Genomic DNA, 19,949 nt, shown 5'->3' on the forward strand with positions numbered 1-19,949 from the left:
ATCTCACCTGATGCTGACGATAATCAAGCATGACACTTGTTTATAAATTTTGAACAGGGGCCTGGTTTGAATCCATTATAATCTATTTACCAAAGTAAACATAAAAACAGAGCGAAAGTTCCTGATGGACGTTTCGAGACAATTTTACGATTAAAGCAGAAACAGGAAACAAGTGTCCGAGAACAAACGTACCTCTCGCAGCTCCAGCCTTTGGGCCACCGCCTCCAGACATTCCTGTCCTGTGCTCTCCACCGACAGAGTGCATTCAATTACGTTGCTGTCCAGCAGGCGAATCCGTGTTACAAAGTAGTTCTTGCTCAGGACGTTGTAGCGCCGCGTGCGCCACGGCTTCAGCCTGAAGGGCATGGCTGGGCCGGGGGTCGCGGCGGAGTCACGGCCGAGTCGAAGGTCAAAGGTCAATTGTTGGGGAGCACGCCAAGCGGAGAGAGGGGTGGGCGGACTCTACGACCTGGCCGCGGCCCTCCTCACTCTCACGCGACGCCAGCCACGCCACCGGGTGGAGAGATGCACCCTGGCAAGGCACTGGCCCATTCCCAAAGATGCCCGGAGAGGAGGACGAGGATGACGAGGTGGAGGAGGAAGAACGGGTGCTGCAGGGAGAGATGAAAAAAAGAGAAGGATTAGAACATCTTGAGAAATATCTACAGGCAGTTGTGTGAGCGGACCGCAAACCCCTCAACGCCATCATCCTGCCTACCTCCCATACACTAGCACAAACAAATTAGGCGAGTGCTACGGCGTTTGCAGCGGCAGCACTGGCACGGTAGCAGACAGCTTTGTCCTACAGTTGCAGCAGCTGTGCTCTCCGCAGCCCCGTGAGGCCCCGCGTCGGGCTGAGCTGGTAGACGGAGGCAGGGATGTGAGGCTATGGATGAATGGACATCAAACAGCAGAGCGCAGACATCCATCTGAGCCCAGCAGCTGGCTTTGAGGAGCTAATGGAGCTTCTAAAGTCTCATATCTGCCTGTGTGGGAGGGCTTTTTCCTTTTTATCTCCCCCCCTCTCCCCCTCTCGGCCCCAGCAGCAGCACAGGGCCAGACATTGTCGCGTACAGTGTCGCAGAGTGTAAGATCACACACATGTGGTGGTGGTGGTGGCAGATGTGCTTCCACAGACACTGCTCCACAAAACAGAACTATCTGAATTGATGTTGTCAGTAAAAGCTCGTAAAACTGTTAATAACTGCAACATCACAAGGAAACAAGGCAACACAAACACGCTCTCTGTGGTTTTAAGGTTGAGAAAAGTCTTTGGGGAACATTTTGTGTACATCTCTGGATTAGTCATCAGTTCTTAGCTTTCATGTCTTGAATGAGGACGCAACTTTCAAAGTAGCGCATGACAGACACACACACACACACACACCTGTAGTACGCCATATAAAGCTACCTCTTAGAGGCAGGCATAAAAAGATGAGCTGTGAACTATGTGGTTTAGACGGGCGATTTCTAAGAAATACAGAAGACATTTAATTAATAAAGCTGTGGCCTCTTTGTTGTTTTGTTGAACTAGATCACAAGATCAAAAACTAGAATATCTCTCAGTAGAGTTCATTCCTCTGCCAAGGACCCTCATGAAACCACATATAAAATCACTAAATTAATATATGGATCAGCCCCAAATTACAAACACCCATAAATATCAGTGCCCTAAACTTGACTGACCTTTTGCCGTCAAGATCCATGAATTATTCTCTGAGAAATCAAGGAAATAAAAACAGAATAATCCTTACAATTTCAATAGGGCCTCCCACCGTCGGCATCTCTCAATGTTAAAGAAAGTGAAACTAAATTCCTGGATCTGCACCAACATTTATTGCCCCAACCCTCCACAGAATTTCATGGAAATCGGTTGCGTAGTTTTTGTGCAATCCTGCTGACAGGCAAACAGATGCATAAGGTTACATGCACCCTACAGCAGGGGAAGGAAACAGCAACCTCTCCTCCGTGAAAAAACACTGACTCAAGTCACTGACAAAACTGGCAACGCAGGTCAAAAACCTCACGGGTTACAAGAGATAGGAAGGGATGAGCATGGAAATCGAGAGACAGGAAAATGCATTAAAAAATAACAAACGAGGACGAGAGAAAAAAAATCACAAATGGGGGAGAGAAAAAAAAGACCCAACTGTGGCATGTCAACGCTCCAGTGATCAGGAGAGGAGAAAACAGGGGGGGGGGGGGGGGGGAAGAGGAGAGAAGGAGGAGGAGTAAAGACTGAGTGGATGTGTTGCTTCTTGTCCTGGGCTCTGGCAATGTGCTGTTGATAGTCAGCTTGGACCCAGGCCCAGATTCCTCTTTACCCTGACTGGAAAAACAGAGCACACCTGACACAAGTATGCACCACAAGGAAGGTAGAGTGCATGTGCGTGTGCGTGTGCGTGTGTGTGTGTGTGTGTGTGCCCAGGCTGGATGAAAGACAGCAAGAAGCTGCTAAAGCCCTGACTTCAAGCTTTGTTGTTTGCAACGATCTGAATCACACTCAAAACCCGTGTCCGCCTTAGGAGCGTAACACATTCCTAAATCGTGAATCCTTGTGAAAACAGCTTACTATAATGTGGCATCATCATATTCACGGGCTGTTTTATTGGGCGGCCGTGCCAACACACACACACACACACAAGCACACACACACACTCAAAGCTAAAAAGCCACAGAAAAGTGAATAGTTAAGCAAAAATGGCAATGTAAGTCAGCTTTTCTTAGGAATATGTGGCCGTCCTGACCCCCTGCCATCACCTAACCTGAACCACAGAACCTCCTCCCCCCCATCTCACGCTTTGGGGAAGTGACATCACAGATTGACGGTAAGAACCTTGCCTGAAAAAAAAAAAAGCCTCCAAAAATGTTCCCAAGCTCGCAGGCCAAAAAGATCCCTGTCAGAAAAAAGCTCATACAGACACAGATAAACACACAAAGACAAATAAAGACGCATACTTTCACTGTGTAGTGTACAAACATAGACAGGCATGAACAGGGCACGCCACAAACACACCATCACACACACACAATCGCACACACACCCACCAGGTTCTCCAGAGGTTAGCCAAAGGACCAGACAGCAGTTAGTGCAACTCTAAACTAGTAATCAGTGGCATGGTTTGGGAGTGTGTGGTTGAGGAAAACCAGACAGACACACAGACAATAGCTTGGGAACAAACCCACTCCTCGATGCAGAACGCGGCTGCGATGCCACTACAGCGCTGCAGCAGCATTCCCTCCCGAACCGTCGTGTTTATTTCCAGCGTGTAAAAACAGCGTATACGTTTATGAATTTGCACGTTGTAATTTTGCGGCGCGGAGAAAAAACGAGAGGGAAAACTGAGGGATGAGGGTTGTTTTTCTTTTTCCAGGGGCCGGAGAGCTTTGTCTAAATATATATGAAACCATTCCCATCTTTTGTTGTGATTCTTTCTTCATCCCCTGAGCTGGTGCGGCGAGGGGCAAAAAGGTGGGTTTTCTTTCTGTGTGTTTAAAAACACAAGAACCCGAGAATATCATGTTTCCTGCTGTTGGCCGATGCATTGAGTGATGACATGAATATTTTTTTTCAGACCAGAATAAATCCACCTCACAGATCTTTAACTTAACACTTCTGACGGATTCATCTTTTCTTGAAGTCAGAAAGTGTCAAAGTGACAAATTTGATCAAAGATGGCTGACCGACTATTCCCAGCATTTTGTTATTCATGTCATCTGAGTAGTTTTGAATGCTAATAAGCCCCTCCCCACATTCTGAGGGGGGTTGCACAGTTTTATTGTTAAACCCGATGGACTCAAAAGATATTATCCGACATGCACCTGTAAATGACTCGAACTTTTTCGGGTTTCATGCAAGTTTAAGTCAACAACATTTAAACCAGCTCGTGGAGCAAATAGCATTAGTTTAATTAGCTAGTTAGCCCAGTTGATCCACCAGCAACCGTTTTCACTTCAGACAGATAAACAACAGTGGCTGCTCTGAAATGAGAAGCCTGCTTCTGCTTATTTCAGTCTCCCTTTAAACACCAGCTGTTTTTACACAGAGTTTCAAGTGGTATTTCCAAGCAACTTATCGGGAAGTCGATGTTATGCTGATGTTATGCTGATGTTATGCGTTAACATCTGGCAGAGGATGGACATAGTATCAGTTTAAAGCACGGCTGACAGACAGATCTCCAGCCTCAGGGTGCTGGATGTTTTTAATGCAGTGACATCTGTATTTGCTCAGGTGTGTATTCAGCTCGCAGGGATCACAAAATAAAATAATAACAGCCAAACCAAACACCACAGCTGGGACACACACCACAACCTGTCAAATAAACACAACCAGACTGTTGCATTTAAATGCTCGTCCGCAGACAGAACTCCTTAAATATTTCATTATGTTTGTATCAAAACACTTTTTACACAACTGCTAAAAAGAGAAGTTGTACAACTACTCTTGTGTGTCTGCAACGGAGCACGGGAGCTGATCGGGGCTCTGCTGTGTGTGCGCTCCGTCTCGGGGCGGCCCGTCTGCCGCCTCGCTCCATTCACTGCCACACAATGGCGGGAACAAAACAGCACTTTGTCGCCTACTGCTAAGACCATTAGGCCAACGAGGGCCGAGGACGCAAGTGTAGCGTGTGTAACTCAATCAATCTAATCTCTGTTGCTCGTCTGTCTGGAATCCCCCCCACCCCTCCTGTTACACACTAACGCTGGAGCAAAACAAACGGGGTTAAGTGCCTCTGCACTTAAGTCCTCTTCCTCCATCGTACTGTTTTTACAATCTACTCTACGAAACTAAACCAGGCCTGGATCAAATACTATGAGTGCACATTGAATTTTATTGTACATGGTAACGAACTGATGAGTCTCTCTTCATAGAATGGTCTGCAGAATCTCAGAAAATATGAGCATTGTAATTTCCCAGCGCCCAACGTGACTTTCCTGAAATGTTTTTATTTTCTCTGACCAATAGCAAAGAACTCTCAAATATTCATTTAATTATCATATGAGGCAGATTACCAGATGTTCACATTTCAAGCTCACATGTAAGGCCCAAATCACAATTTCAGTTCAGCTCGAATGGAACTCAGTAGATCACATCGAACAGTCTGCTTACATTACAACCAGTCATAAATAAGTTAGATTTGTTTCCTCAGGATCCATTAATTACTTTAAGAAATTCACAAAAAGTGTCAGAAAAACTCCCTTTTCCTAGATCTGCTGTTTGATCCATTGACCAGGTTCTTTCCTGACCAGTACCACATCTTTCCACCAAGTTCCATGCCAATACGCTCTGTAGTTTGGGTGTAATCCTGCTAAATAACTAACAAAAGCATCAGAAAAACCGCTAATCATCATGTTTAAGAACCAGACAATGTTTGGAATTTGGCTTGAAAGGTGACTTATAAGTAAATCCAGCATCGACTTGTGGTGTCAACACAAAAGAGTGAGCAGTCACACCGACAACAGCAAATTCATACTTTTTATTATACGTGTCTAAGAGCTTTGCCTCTTCCTGTATCTGGTCATTAAGACTAAAGACTCTGAAAACACTATTACAGCCGTGTCTGCACCAAAACAGCCAGATCTGGTCTCATATTTCCAAAATCTTCTTAGGACTTTGATCCCCTTGTGCCCCGCTGGCTTAGCATGGAGCTCAGTAGTGAGATGTTTTGGGGAAACACGGCTCTGAAGTCTGCACACACACACACACACACACACACACACACACATTCCTGAACACATACAGCCACAGTCTGTGAGTAAGAGCAGACCCTGGGAGCTGGCCCTGGATTAGACCGTCCTATTGGGCAGTAAAACACACATTTAGTGTTTGATATTTGAAAAAAGAAAACACACACACACACGGACACACACTTTACATGCACAGTAGGAATAGTTCTCCAGGCGAGCCTCAGGGACATCAGGACACACCCCCAGGGCCCTCTTTGTTATCCGACACTGGCCCATGTGTGTTTCTTCCTGAACCAGAGGACTATGTGTGTGTGTGTGTGTGTGTGTGTACTTTCGTGCATAGAAAAGCCTTGATATTTCCTCAGTATTCACCATACTTTTCATTTTCGTGCACACATCCTCTAATGCCCATGCCCGTACACACACAAACACACTGCCTGACACACACAAACACACTGTCTGACACACACAAACACTAGCAGCTGCAACAGATGGTGGATCCAGGCGGCCAGACAGTGTGCGTCTAACAAGCGCATCTGCTATTTCACTTTTCAGCTCCCTCTGTTTTTTGTCTCCAGCTCCATCTATGACACAAAGATGCATACACAAACACACACATACACGCACACACACTCACTGCACGTGCACACACACTCATGCCTGCACACATTTTCTCTATTATATGAGAACACAGTGATGGTGACAGACACGCTGTTCACACAGAGGTGACATCCAGACAGCGAAGGAGCCTTGTCTGTAGCTTCACACAATCACACAAACACACACACACACACTAATACACACAGTTGAAAGAATCCAGGATCATGCAAAAGCTAAAATATATTCAGAATTATGAAAATGAGAAGGCTCCTGCATCATTTATTCATGGTAGCTAAGTTTAAAGTGATGATTTTATACTTCTGTGATACCTGCTGTTATCTATAACGTCCTGACCACTTTCACTATATTACTGGTTGATGATAATTTAACAAACAAATCTTGATGCTCAGATGATTCATGTGTTACAAATCCCCTGCACCTTCCAATGCAAACAGATGTGCAGTATCTGCCCCAATGTGACTATTTGACTGAGTTAAACTTTTTTTGCAGCAGGCAAAAGTACTTTGATTTTTGGAGTATTCACAAAAGACCAAATCCACTTGCTCTGTATAAAATGCTGCAAACCTACTAGTGCAGAACCACAGTGTTCACAGTGGAGGTGTTACTGCACAGGTGTGGACCAGAAACATCATAAAACCAAAGAAACTACAGAAGAACTGTAGAATGATATGTGGCCCACAGGCTGCAGTGCTGTACCACATTTCACAACAATAGATAAACGGTGAATACTCAGTGTTTCAGGCTGGTGCATCCATCTGAACTGTATCACTACAACAAGAGAAGTAGGAGGATGAAAGAGCGATACAGCTTAACACTGACCAGAAACTAGTTTCCCCAAACCAACAGTGACGCAGCGCTGCCGCGGCTCTGAGATCTGCCGACTGATGTTCTGGAGGCTCGGAGAGTTGTAGATATGATTGAGAGGAACCGTGGGAGGAGGTGCAGGGTCTCTGCTAAATGCAGAACAAAGCGTGGGTGATTCCCAGCATCTGAATGAGAAAATAAAAGCTTTGGATAGATAAGGGAGGATGTGGAAGGATGGGGCCGAGGGGGGCAGGGGGCGCCGTTATCATGTTGGTACAGTTGGTCGGGAGAAAGGGGAGGAGGTGGGGGTGAGGGCGGGAGGGAGGGAGTGAGTAAACATACGACCATGAGACTGACTCTCCACCTCAACAACACAAAACATGGTGGGACCATCAGCCCGTCGGCCACTGCGGCTTTTCCAGCCTCAACCGTGGTGCTGTTCATTTTTTCCATCCCCCCCCCCAACCCCACCTCCTTCATCTCCTGGGAACTACGCTCGCATAAACCATGGTCACAAATACAGCTACACACACACATACACATAGACAAACACACTCAATCGCCAAAAAAAAGCCAGAAGCCACGGAGTGTTCTCTCACAGCCGAACCCTCGGGCACAAACATTAACAGGGACTTCAATGGCAGCGGGTTTACAGGCCAATGAAAGCAGCAACACTTTAGGGTTGCTACTGTTTACATCCGGCTGCATCCAAACACACATAACGGCCGTGAGGAAGGGAAAACTCACACATTCTGAACCTGACATCAAATGGAAAATACTCTCTGCTTCATCTCACACACACACACACACACAAACCACAGTCTGTACATTAAGACCCATAGGTCGACCACATCATGGAAAAAGTCCCATGCTCCTTCAGTTGTGAGCAGATGAGAAGGGAAGAGGGGGGTGTGTCTCTCCAGGGTGGAGGGGGCGGGGGCTGAAGGTGGCTGACAACTCCTCTGGAGCACCTGGAAGGAGCCTAGGGTGGAGTGTGGGAGAGTTGGGGCAGGTCGCGACACGTTCTCGGCTCTGTTGTTGTCTGCCGGGGCTGCCAGAGAGAGCGGCACTTACACAACTCAGAGATCCTCTAACAAAAGCACCTCTGCAGGTCTGAGTACACTCACCACACACACACACACAAAATACTGCTCAAATTCCCAGGAGTCACCACTGACTCTGATCATTTTGTTTTTCATTGACTTTCTGTAGATTAAACAGTGAAACGAATCTCTTAAGAGGCGACACCAGCATCAGAAACGCCTCAGATCCTGCAGAAAATACCGGTTTCTACCCTCAAGTATGTTGATCTATATACAGATAAGATTCCATTTCTTTAAATTTGTATAAAAAGAAATCCCAGATCAAACTGAAATGTGATTTTACCAGAAATCTGATCGGTGCTCTGAATCGGCCGATTTGCAAAGTCGAGGTATCGTACTGGGAATTTCTAGATAAAGAAATTATAAAGTATGGTTGTATAATTACTCATGCTTGTAGGGAGCTTTCTCTCCGACCTTCTTTGGTGTGGACATTCAGACTTTTCAGTTTAGTCCGAAACAAAAATAAAAGGGTGTGAATGGCGCCTCTGACCACAATCCAGACAAACGGACCAACCACAACAAGGTGGCCTCGTCGGGATCAAATGAATAATGGTTCGGTTTGTTTTTGCAGCGTGAAAAAATGATTTTGAATAGTTTGTCATGTCAGAGCAATTACAAGAAGTTGCGAAAGAATTAAACGATAGAGGAATAAGTGGAAATACCTCTAAGGATTGCTTGTATGATAATGAGGCTGTTAATCCCTAATGACACTACAAAGTTAACGGAATTAACGTATTGGTTCACGCCCATCTATAATCCAATCGATGTCAACAAAAGGTAAGAGCTGCCGGCCTAGGCGAGGACAACAGGACGTACGCATGTCAAACAAGAGCTCACTAAACTGCACTGTGGAACCAAATCTAACCAGATCAAATGTAAACAAAGCTACAAGAGATATAACAAGTAAGAGTTAGCACATTTCTACAACAATACCCCCCCTTCTCCCTCTCTCTCTCCCTGCACTACAGCATGAACACTTGGCCAAAATTACAGGTACGCTCTCCCGACATAGCAATCAAAAGGCCTCTAAGACGCAAATGACCAGAGCCCACACAGACAATAGCCACTTTTCCTTTTTACATGCAGCCTCCCATCACGCAGTAAACACCTATTATAGTCTTACCGTGCTGACCTTCAACAGAACAAGCCCGTGGGACTTTATGTTCGCGTTTCAGCGACTTTCCTCCATTGTTTTGGAACGTGACGACAGAGTGTGTGTGTGTGTGTGTCTGCTCTCAGACATGTCTGACCATGAGGGGATGAGGAGCAAGGATGAAGGATACAGCTCTGACTTTTCTTTAAATTCTCCAGCAGTGTTTTATAACTGCAGTGTCCTCCCGAGCCACTTGCTCCAGCACCATATAATTTACACAACATGCCTTTGAGCTTATAAAGACAGCCAGATGTGTGTGAGAGTGTGTGTGTCGGTGTGTGTGTGTGTGTGTGTGTGTGTGTGTGTGTGTGTGTGTGTGTGTGGCCTACGCCTCCTGCAGCTATGCTATATTTGCTCTCCCCACTTTTCTCTTTTACTGTAGCCCGGGTAGTCAAAGGTGCATGTCCAAACACATCTTGCACATACTCTCACACAAACATGTATGCACAGTGTGCACGCAGGGTGTGAGGAGGACAAACAGCTCCATAGCAAAGCCATCATGTCATCACCGCCAGGTCCAAGAGGAGGGACGCTCATCCACAGACATGCCGAGTCATCCAAGTGTGTAAAAAGGAAAACCATCCTGTAGAACTGTAATCACTGTGAGGGTGAATGCACGTGCAGGGCTGATCCCAGACGTCTTCTTCTTCTTCTGACCTGGATGACGTGAAGAGTTTTTCACTGAAGTCAGAGCAACAACAACCACAACAAGCAGTTTCCCTGTGTACAAACGTCAGGTCTAGATGTGATGAGAAGAGCATCTCAGCTAGGGATGGGTGATACGGACCAAATGTGATCAGACGGTATCGATAGCTATCACGATAAATGTCACATCATCACGATATCGCAATATATCTTCCATAATTATTTATTTTAAGTGTAAAGGCAGATGTTTGCTCCTGATTGAAGGTTGTACTCACTGCACTTTAGATTATGTATGTGTTATACTTCCTCACTCTGCTGACACAATGCATTAGCACACTGATACAAACTGAACCGTTATATTATTGACATCGTGTTATCGCCCAGCTCTAATCTCGATAGTCCAGGTGTTGCAGACTATAACCTGGCATCTGCCCAAAGGTGCCTCTGTAAGGGGCCCTACAGAGGGCTCCATCAGGCCCTCCACCAACTGAATAAATCGTATCAAACTGTAGCACAATTTATTATATCGTGATACGTATCATATATTCATATTCCCCTATGAACTGTGGAGACGTCACTTGCTCTGATTGGACGTGTGACGAGATCAAATCAACAGCATTGTTAGTATATAGCCTTCATCTTATGTGTTTTTATTCATGTTCAAAGGCTGGATGAAGAAGAGGAAGAGCAGGAAGATGAGGAGGAAGAGAAGACGGAGGGAGGAGGGGGGGAATGAAAATATTTGGGATCCCTTGCCTCCCATACGTGGCCACAGCCATTTGGCCTACATTTAAAACCCAGCTCACTCACACCGTTAAAAGTTGTTGTCTTCCACCACAGGTATGCGTGTGTGTGTCTGTGCGTGTGTCTGTGCGCGTGTGGAACATTCAGGAGCAGAGGGAAACTCTCGACTCTCCTGCTGAACTTTTTCTTCTCCAGACAACTCACCCCTACATGTCGTCCGCTGCTCTCCGCTGGAGGAGGAACTTCTTTTTCACTCGACGCTGCTGGAAATCACAGCTTCATGGAGGTATTCCTCATCCGCTCCGTGGAGACAGCGTGAAAAGTCCCGGAGCCCGGAGAAGCTCCTGAATCATAAAACGCAAAAAACTGTCCGGAGTGAAAAGAGGGAGCGAGTCTCAGGAGCGGGTTCAAAGTCACTCCGGAGGTTCTGGGGCTTTATGGTCGAGAAGCTGCTTCAGTGAAAAACTGAAGAAAAAAGTTTCTCTGTTGTTTTCCGGCCGCAGAACAAATAGAAGATAAACGAGTGGAAGTGAAGTTGTGTTCGTTGACCGTGAATAAGAAGCACAGTGCTCTCCGCCGGGCTCGAACTCTCGGTGTGTTTATAGTAGTGGTCTCTCCGCTCCAATGGAGGCGTTCAGGGCCAGGGGGGAGAGGGAGAAGAGCTCACGGTGCGTTCACTGTCGGCGCGAAAATAAGGGAAACGCGAGGTTCACGTGCACAAGGTAGGGGTGTGGGTTGTGAATCTCGCCTCCTCGGTGTTAATGGATGAGAAATTAACCAGGTTAAAACGTTTAAATAGGTCTGCACTTAAAAAAGAGCTTGGCCAAAGATGGTTACTATTAGGTTGTTCTTATCACACAATTTGTTTTTTCTTTTATTACCAGTAAGTTTGCTTTTAATTAGTTATTCGATTGAGACTCAGATTTGGTCGAGTGTGTGTGTTGTTTTCACTTTTGGGCATCTTAACGTATAGTCACGTATTTAAATATGACAAATGACGTAAAACATCATGTGAATTTACAGATGAGTATATAAATTAGAATTTAAGCCAAACTAAATACAATGCTGTGTACAAATTACTAGTTATTATACTAAATGGTAAATGGTTTTGTATTTATATATATTAGTTCATTTATATGAATGAGTATCATGAGTATCATGAATGTTCACTCAGTTTAATGATAATATCACCTACTTTAGATTTAATAATTTTTTTTGAATGCAGGACTTTCACTTGTACATTCAGAATCATAACTTTGTTTTCTTTACCATATTAGGATAACTTATGGATCTTCCCCCACTGCAGCTGGAGAACATACACAACTAGTGGTTTGCTGGTATTTAGTGAGCAGACGTCACAAACATGAAAGTTGGCAAGCAGGGATTTAACACTACGGCTATAGGAAAAATGGGGAATATGTTGTACAAGTTCAGGGTGAATTCCAAAACGGATGACAGTGGAATTTCTAAAACCAATTCCAGTTGCCCTTGATTTAACTTGTATTTGATAAGAATGCGTGGAAATCTTTATAAGCTTTTTGGAGGAATGGTTTTTACTTTTAAATCGATTTGACTTTTTCTTTTCTTCTTGAGGGTGAAAAGTATGGGAGCTGATGAAGAAAAGGATCAGCCTCAAGTAAAACTTATCAAGTTATCACATGATAACTTTTAAAATAACTCACTTATTTAAATATAAAACATCTCACGTTATAACGTAAAACATATCATCTTATATAAATCATTTTGTTGAAACGTTATCACGTTGTAATGTGAAAAGTTGATGAAGTTTTTCACGTGGCAACAACATGCTATCGCACAGAGGAAAGCAAGTAAAACAAAACATATACGCATTTACTATATATGGTACATTTCAGCTTCCATTGTCCTGTTGACCCTGTGTTAACTGCAAATGAAAAATACAACTTGAATCACTCAAATATGTGAGAAATTCTCCACAGGCCAGAAGAGCTCAGGGGTCCCAGCCTCTGCGGGGACCCTGAAGGCAGCAGCGGCTCCAGATGCCGTCCCCTCTGACATCAGACCGGAGGAATGTGAGGAATGTGGGCTCCTGGGAGAAGTCCTCCTGGTTTAATGGTTTTCCAGGGGCCACAGAGGTGACTGGGCGTCCAACAAAGAAGGTCTCCTCACCTCTCATGTCCCCTCTCTTTGCCTTATGGCCCTGGATGGGTCACAGCATCACGGGGGCCAATTTATTTACACAACCTACAAATTTACAACATGGAGGCTGATTAAAAGAAGTTTCACAAAATATATACTTTGCTATTTTAATTTAGGAGGCTGCCACTGGATATTTATTGTATTAATCAATACAGTTATTACATAAAAATGTTTAGTATCATATTAACATTCAGTATTTTATGAAATATACAACAATCGTATTTGATAGTATCTTTGATTAAGAGTTATTTTAATATACCCTATTATAATTATTATTATAATTATTACTATTGAAACTTATCGGTGTAAGTAGGTTATATCCATATTTTATACAACAGAAGTATATATCCAACTACTTCCACCCGAGGAACCAGCTAATAATGACATTTTTTGATTTTAGAATGTTGATTTTATCTATTTATTTAATTAATGCTTCAGTAATAGCTCTGGTCATTTTTATCTATGTGTACAGGGATTTTTCAAACCTCTATCCAAACTCAGGGGAAAGTAACTCTGGTGGTTAAATAATAAATCCCTTTTTTTAAATTGAAATATTGTCATGTTCATTGCCTGCAACATATACATTTAAATATGTGGTGTACAACGTGTAATTTGCGTCTGAGAAAGTCAGGTTCTTTTCACTTTCCATTTTAAAATCCAGGGAATTTCAACGGAGAAAATATTAAAGACTTGACCTCTTTGTCCTCAATTGTGGTTTTCTCCATTATGTATAAAATTACAATGTTATTATTGATCCATATCTATACTTTGGATGGTTTCCCCTTACATTTCTTATTCATTTATGTTCATTCAACCACATTAAACCATATATTGCATTGGCTGACAAACACTTGCTTTCATGCTGTTCAGTGTCTTTGTGAATAATCTCCATTATGATCTCATTAAATTATTTCAAATATCCTAGAAGGTTATTAGTCACTACATCCTATGAGGATATAATAGAAACACATTTTAAAGGTACCACAGGAGTGTCTAATTTTTTTTAAAGCACAATGACTGTATCTCAAGAGACTGTAGAGGTTCATTGAAACCTGTAGTTATGTCACAGTGAAGTCCTGTCAGAGAGAATATGAGAGTAACAGCGAAGGCCTGTATAAATGCAGTCAATTATTTTGTTCTGTTTAAGTTTAGCTCTAATTCACAGATTGTACATTTTACACATACTGAAAAGTATACAAACTTAACACACAACATATATTCCACGGTATATATGTTTTAATTATTTATTATTGATTTACATTATAACTTGGATCAGAAAGACTAATACAATTCTCAGCTGAATAAAACCGAGGCTTATTGGATTCAAGGATTATTTTCGACTAAATATCATCCTCTTGTGGCGAACATGAAACTCACAACAACAGCACTCCGCACAATCATTATTATTATGAGCAGTGCTGTGCAAGTTCACACCTCTCATGAACTAGTTCAAAGTTCAGTTCATACAAGTAAACATGAATAGTTCACATTCATAGTTCACCATTTAAATTCTGAACTAGTTCATAGTTGAGTTCATGTCATAGTTTTAAGGTGGAAAATGAGAATGAAAGACTTAACTTGTTAAAGAAATCCATCACTACCCCTTGCCATTACTGTCGGAATCTTTATCAGACAGTGTGTAAAAATCCCTCTCTGCTTTCTCTTGCCATCTGTATATGAGACCGAGAGCTGTTGTGTTGCAGGTATGGCCTAGCCTGGATGCCAGACGAATTTAGCCCCGCCCACAACATTTTTGGTCGGGCGGTTCGGTCTGGAGTCGCACCATTGGGAAAAAATTATGGCCCGACCGGGCCAATCAGATTGTCAGGGCGGGCTTTATACGATGATTGACAGATGATCAACGGTGACGTAATCAACCACGTCATCAAAGTGCCCTTGGGTTGAATTCGTTTTCAACAAACAAGCCTGCCGCTGGCGAGCCGAGATGTGTAGATGCTGCCATTGAGTCTGTTTTAGAAGACATCGACAGCGCATTCATTTTGAAAGAGGAACACAGAACGTGGAGGCGACGCCAAAGCACCGCGCTAATCCCTATGCCCCGGCGCTTGGCTGTTCACAACGGACGCTGAAGCGACGCTGAACCGCCGGGCAGCGCTAATAATATCACCCGTTGATCCAGTAGATCGCTGCACGGCTTTGTGCCGGTCACACCGGAGGCTGAAGCACCACGCTGCGCCAAGGCTGCCTCGCGGTGCTTCAGCCTCCGGTGTGACCGGCACAAAGTTTTAACATGGGAGTGGATGGGAGCCAGCTGTTATTTAAGGCTTGGCGCTGCGCTGAAGCGTCCGGTGTGAACCCAGTAAATAACTCACAATGCGTTGCTTAGCATACGTCACGTACTACGTTGCTCTGATTGGTTGTAGGTCTATCCAATTGAGCGAAGAGGAATTTTACTTCCTGGTCAGTTGAAACATGCCCCATAATTTTTTCCCAATGGAGCGACTCCAGACCGAACTGCCCGACCAAAAATGTTGTGGGCGGGGCTAAGTTCGTCTGGCATCCAGGCTAGGTATGGCCTGCCCCTTTAAGGAAAGTGTGTAGTGTGTGACGTAGTGAACCTGGGTATTGTGGGAAAATACGCTAAAAGTGTGTGTATAACGAGAAGTGACGGATTACCTAGAGGTGGTGCGAGTGTTTCTCCTGCTGTATATCCGCGAAATAAAGTGGCCGCATTCCAAGTAAAGAAACATCTTCTCCTCCACGGAGCGGTCCGGACGGCTGGTTACTATGGGGTGCCGTTTGTAAAGCATCTCACGCTGAAAATAACAGCAACATTTTGTCACATTAAGCTTCAAACCATGTTTAAAAAACTGGTGTGAATTTTTTAGAGTCACTTATTTGCACATTTACAACAATATTTGTCGACTTAGAGATATTTTAAATATTTAAATCCAAATGTTAAATGTTACACTTAAATGTTAAATGTTAGATGATAAATGTTAAATGTTAAATGTTAAATCTAAATGCTAAATCTAAATCTAAATCTAAATGTTAAATTTAAATCTAAATCTAAATGTTAAATTTAAATCTAAATGTTAAATCTATATGTTAAATCTAAATTTAATGTTAAATCTGAATCTAAATATAAATATAAATGTTAAATATAAATGTTAAATCGAAATCTAAATCTAAATGTTAAATCTAAATGTTTCGGGTGAAACTAAATATTTAACTAATATGCAAATGAAAATGCCGGTAACAGGAAGTAACAAAATAAAAGCTCAAAGTGCGCCCCCTTGTGGCTGGCTATAGTGGCGCATCCTTCATAAAAGTGACACTAAAAACTCAAAGTACTAGAAAATAAAGTTTCTCCAAACGTGTTTGTTATTTTATGTAGTTAATATCATGATAATCCATCAATTCATTCGTTATTTGCCACTATAAACACACTCTGACCTCCTCGAGCTTTTATTTTGTTACTTCCTTCTACCGGCATTTGAATTTGCATATTAGTTAAATATTTAGTTTCACCCGAAACATTTAGATTTAACATTTAGATTTAGATTTAGATTTAACATTTAGATTTAACATTTAGATTTAAATTTAAATTTAACATTTAGATTTAGATTTAACATTTAGATTTCACATTTAGATTTCATATTTAGATTTCACATTTAGATTTAGATTTAAATTTCACATTTAGATTTAGATTTTAATTTCACATTTAGATTTAGATTTAGCCTTTAGATTTAACATTTAACATTTAAGTGTAACATTTAACATTTGGATTTAAATAATTAAAATATCTCTAAGTTGACAAATATTGTTGTAAATGTGCAAAAAAGTGACTCTCAAAAATTCACACCAGTTTTTTTAATTTGAAGCTAAATGTGACAAAATGTTTTACAAACGGCACCCCATAGATTACCGGCCAGACAGCGAGCCAAGCTAACCAGTGACAGGGGCGGCTCCTGGTACAGGAGACATAGGAGACTGATTTATCATGACGTGACACATGCAATGTAAAACAATACATTAACGTCACACCATCATCCTCTAACCCCGGGGACGCACCGGAGGTAGAAGCGCTGGGAAAAGCTGTCCGCCTCCTTTCCTCGCCCATGTTAAATACTTGGTCTGTTCGCACCGGCAGCGTAGTGCCGGGAAGAACCGGGAAGTGCCGCGGCCACACACACACAAGCACATAATCTCCTGTGGGGGGGGTGGCGGCTACAGGTTTGCGTAGGTTAGTCACCTGTGAAGACCAGCATCATTAAATTAAATTAAATTAAATTAAATTAATTAAATTAAATTATATATTAATTATATTAAATGAAGACAAAATGACTGACAATATACTCTTTCAATTTGCAGGAATTCTATTAATTGCAAAATATCTTACAATATGTAAATAAAAATTTAATAAAAAAAAAAAACTGCTGGGCTTCTGCGCAGGATGTGCAGCGGGTTTCTGCGCACAGTAGGCTTCTGCGTAGGATTTGCGCCCGCAGTTTTTTTTTTTTTTTATTAAATTTTTATTTACATATTGTAAGATATTTAGCAATTAATAGAATTCCTGCAGATTGAAAGAGTATATTGTCAGCTTGGAAATGGGATGAATAGGGATTCGAAAACGGGTCCTTCTAGTTGGAAGACGGACGCTCTACCGACTAGGCCACACTACCGACTAGGCCACGCTACCTCATGACTGACATGAGAAACTAAGCACATAAACTAGATGAACAAATTATCGTGCGTGTGTGTCCGTGCCATTTTATGCTGCTTTTGATAAACACTTCAGCGAAAATGTGTTCTACTTTACTACATATATTTGACAGCCTTACTTAAAAGTTACTTTTATATTTTTGGCTTTTAGATACTGGATGATTTAACATACTTTAAAAACCTATTGTTAGAGAATAACCCAGTACTTTGCAAGCTTGTCTTCGGACGCCTTACAAGAATCACAGTCTGCTGTGATGTCCTGAGGCTGCCCCCTGCTGGCTGCTGGGTTCCTCTGCTGCTCATGCTTGGTTTGTGCAGCTTGTGATTAACTAAAGTTCTCCATAAAAGAAATTCTTTAATATCCTTCAAGGGCAATTTGATGAATCATGTTGGCAGTAATTACAGGGTTTAAACACAGGATGTACACGGTTTTAATTTTACCTGCTGCTACCTGTCAGCCCATAAACTCAAATCTGAAAGCTTTTAAAGTCAGAAACAGAAAGTTGGTTGGCGGTTGAAATGGATTCTGGGAATTTACTCTATGAGGGAGAATAGGGTTGGCCAAGTTAAAGTAAAGGGAACAAAACAAAAAGGGAATTTATAACCGTCGCTTTGTGTGACAGATTCACTGGAGAAAATTTAGCTTTTCAAACAAATCTGACACAGATCAACCTTCAGCAGCACACACAGGCCTCCTCACTCCCTTGTTATATGGGGGGGGGGGGGGGGGGGGGGGTCGTCTCTCACAGGACTAACAGCTTGATAGAATAATAATGCAATACGGTGGACTCTGAGTGGAAGGTCCTCTCCCTCTCACTGTGACTGAGATATGCTGCCCTTGGAAAAGAACAGAGGACGTGACGGATCAAGGATTTTCCTCCTGACTGATGACTAAACACTGAAAATGTTTATGACTCTATAACGGAAACAAAATGAGTAAAAAGGGCCATCGTCTTACGAGGAAAAGGGATTTTACACATTAGGGTAGAAAGAAATTATGTTTCCATCCCTGTCCACTTCTTGGTTTGTTTCCTGCCTCCTTGTTTGGTCTGTTCTGCATTGATCTGCTTGTCAGCTGGATGAAAGTCTACGTACTCACAATAAAGCTCCAGTTGAAGTCGAGTTTACCTTGTTGAGTCGGATAACAAAGGGAGAGACAGAGGGAAGGGGGTGCACACTGTTTATCTGTTCTTCAAGTTGAGGTGGACCGCAGGGTTTGTCTCACTCACACACACACTCACACACACACACTAATGTGGAGAGCACCTCAGTAACCTTCCTGATGACTGAATAGGAACTTGAGGATGGGGCAAACACAAAATTCGTGAAAGGGTTCAATCGTCAATAGTTGATTTCAGTTACATCGCTTTAGTTCTGAAAATAAAAGCACCTATACTGTAAGGAGGCCCGCAGCTTCTTTTTGACTCTCATACCATCACTGTTGTTGAGGCTGTATAGTCTGGTTTGAATGATTTTTACCTTCTTGTACTTTACTGGAATGTTTCTCCACCTCCCTCACAAGGAAATTACTGTACTTTTTTCAATTCACGGTTCTCCTGAGAGTTCTATGGCATTTTTCACTTCTGGAAATATAAATAGAGGTCTTTGTTAACATTAGATCTGTTGAACTTTGGTGTCACATTGTAATCGAGGAAGAGCACTTAAGACTTATGTTCGACTTACGTAAGTCCTGTCGTCATCGCCTACATGGAGTCATCCATCTGCTGTCTCTAGAGGAGCAGTCGGGAGTGTTACTGGTCTGAGGTCAAATGTTAACTTCTCTCATGAGGCTTTGAAAGGTCTTTGACAGACAGCACCGCTAATATGATCCTCCATAAAACCATATCAAGAGGATCTAAATCCCCTAAAAGTATATGAGGGATTTGACACCTGACGTGGCTGAGGACATTCACTTGTGTAGATAGTGTGATTCAATCTTTTAAATATTCAGTCGAGCCTTTGTGTTTAATTGACCTTGCTTCATCACTGACTACAACGCTTTGTAAATAAAAAATACTAAAAATAAATGTAAAGCCTTTTCCAATGAAAAAAGTACAAAAATAAACGAGAAGCTTCGTAACACTGACATTATTAAATGTTTCTTATATCTCCACATATCTAATTGATCTCTTTTGCTGAGCACATACATGATTCTGCACGTCATCTACATTACTACATATTTTTAAGATAAATTGTCTTTATTCTGCAGCTTTCTGAATCAAAACGTGGTTTAATATGTATCTATAACTTAGTGCCCTTACATACATTTCCACAGATATATATACATGTGCACACATTTACAGTGTGAAGCTGAGACAGAGGCAGCA

The 19,949-nt window shown here is 42.5% G+C and overlaps 1 protein-coding gene across 1 annotated transcript in view; it reads right to left on the reverse strand.

Moving 5' to 3' along the window:
- Positions 1-11,396, reverse strand: part of LOC128460181 (tyrosine-protein phosphatase non-receptor type 14) — a 34,815-nt gene extending 23,419 nt beyond the window's left edge. Inside the window, exons 1-2 of the mRNA XM_053445249.1 lie at positions 10,963-11,396; positions 193-611 (exon numbers count right to left, since the gene is read on the reverse strand). Coding sequence (XP_053301224.1) covers positions 193-366 — 174 coding nt within the window. The 5' untranslated portion in view covers positions 367-611; positions 10,963-11,396. The remainder of the gene's footprint in view (positions 1-192; positions 612-10,962) is intronic.
- Between the last annotated feature and the right edge of the window lie 8,553 nt (positions 11,397-19,949).

The sequence above is a fragment of the Pleuronectes platessa genome, chromosome 17, assembly GCF_947347685.1.
Source record: "Pleuronectes platessa chromosome 17, fPlePla1.1, whole genome shotgun sequence".
NCBI classification, from domain to species: Eukaryota; Metazoa; Chordata; class Actinopteri; order Pleuronectiformes; family Pleuronectidae; genus Pleuronectes; species Pleuronectes platessa.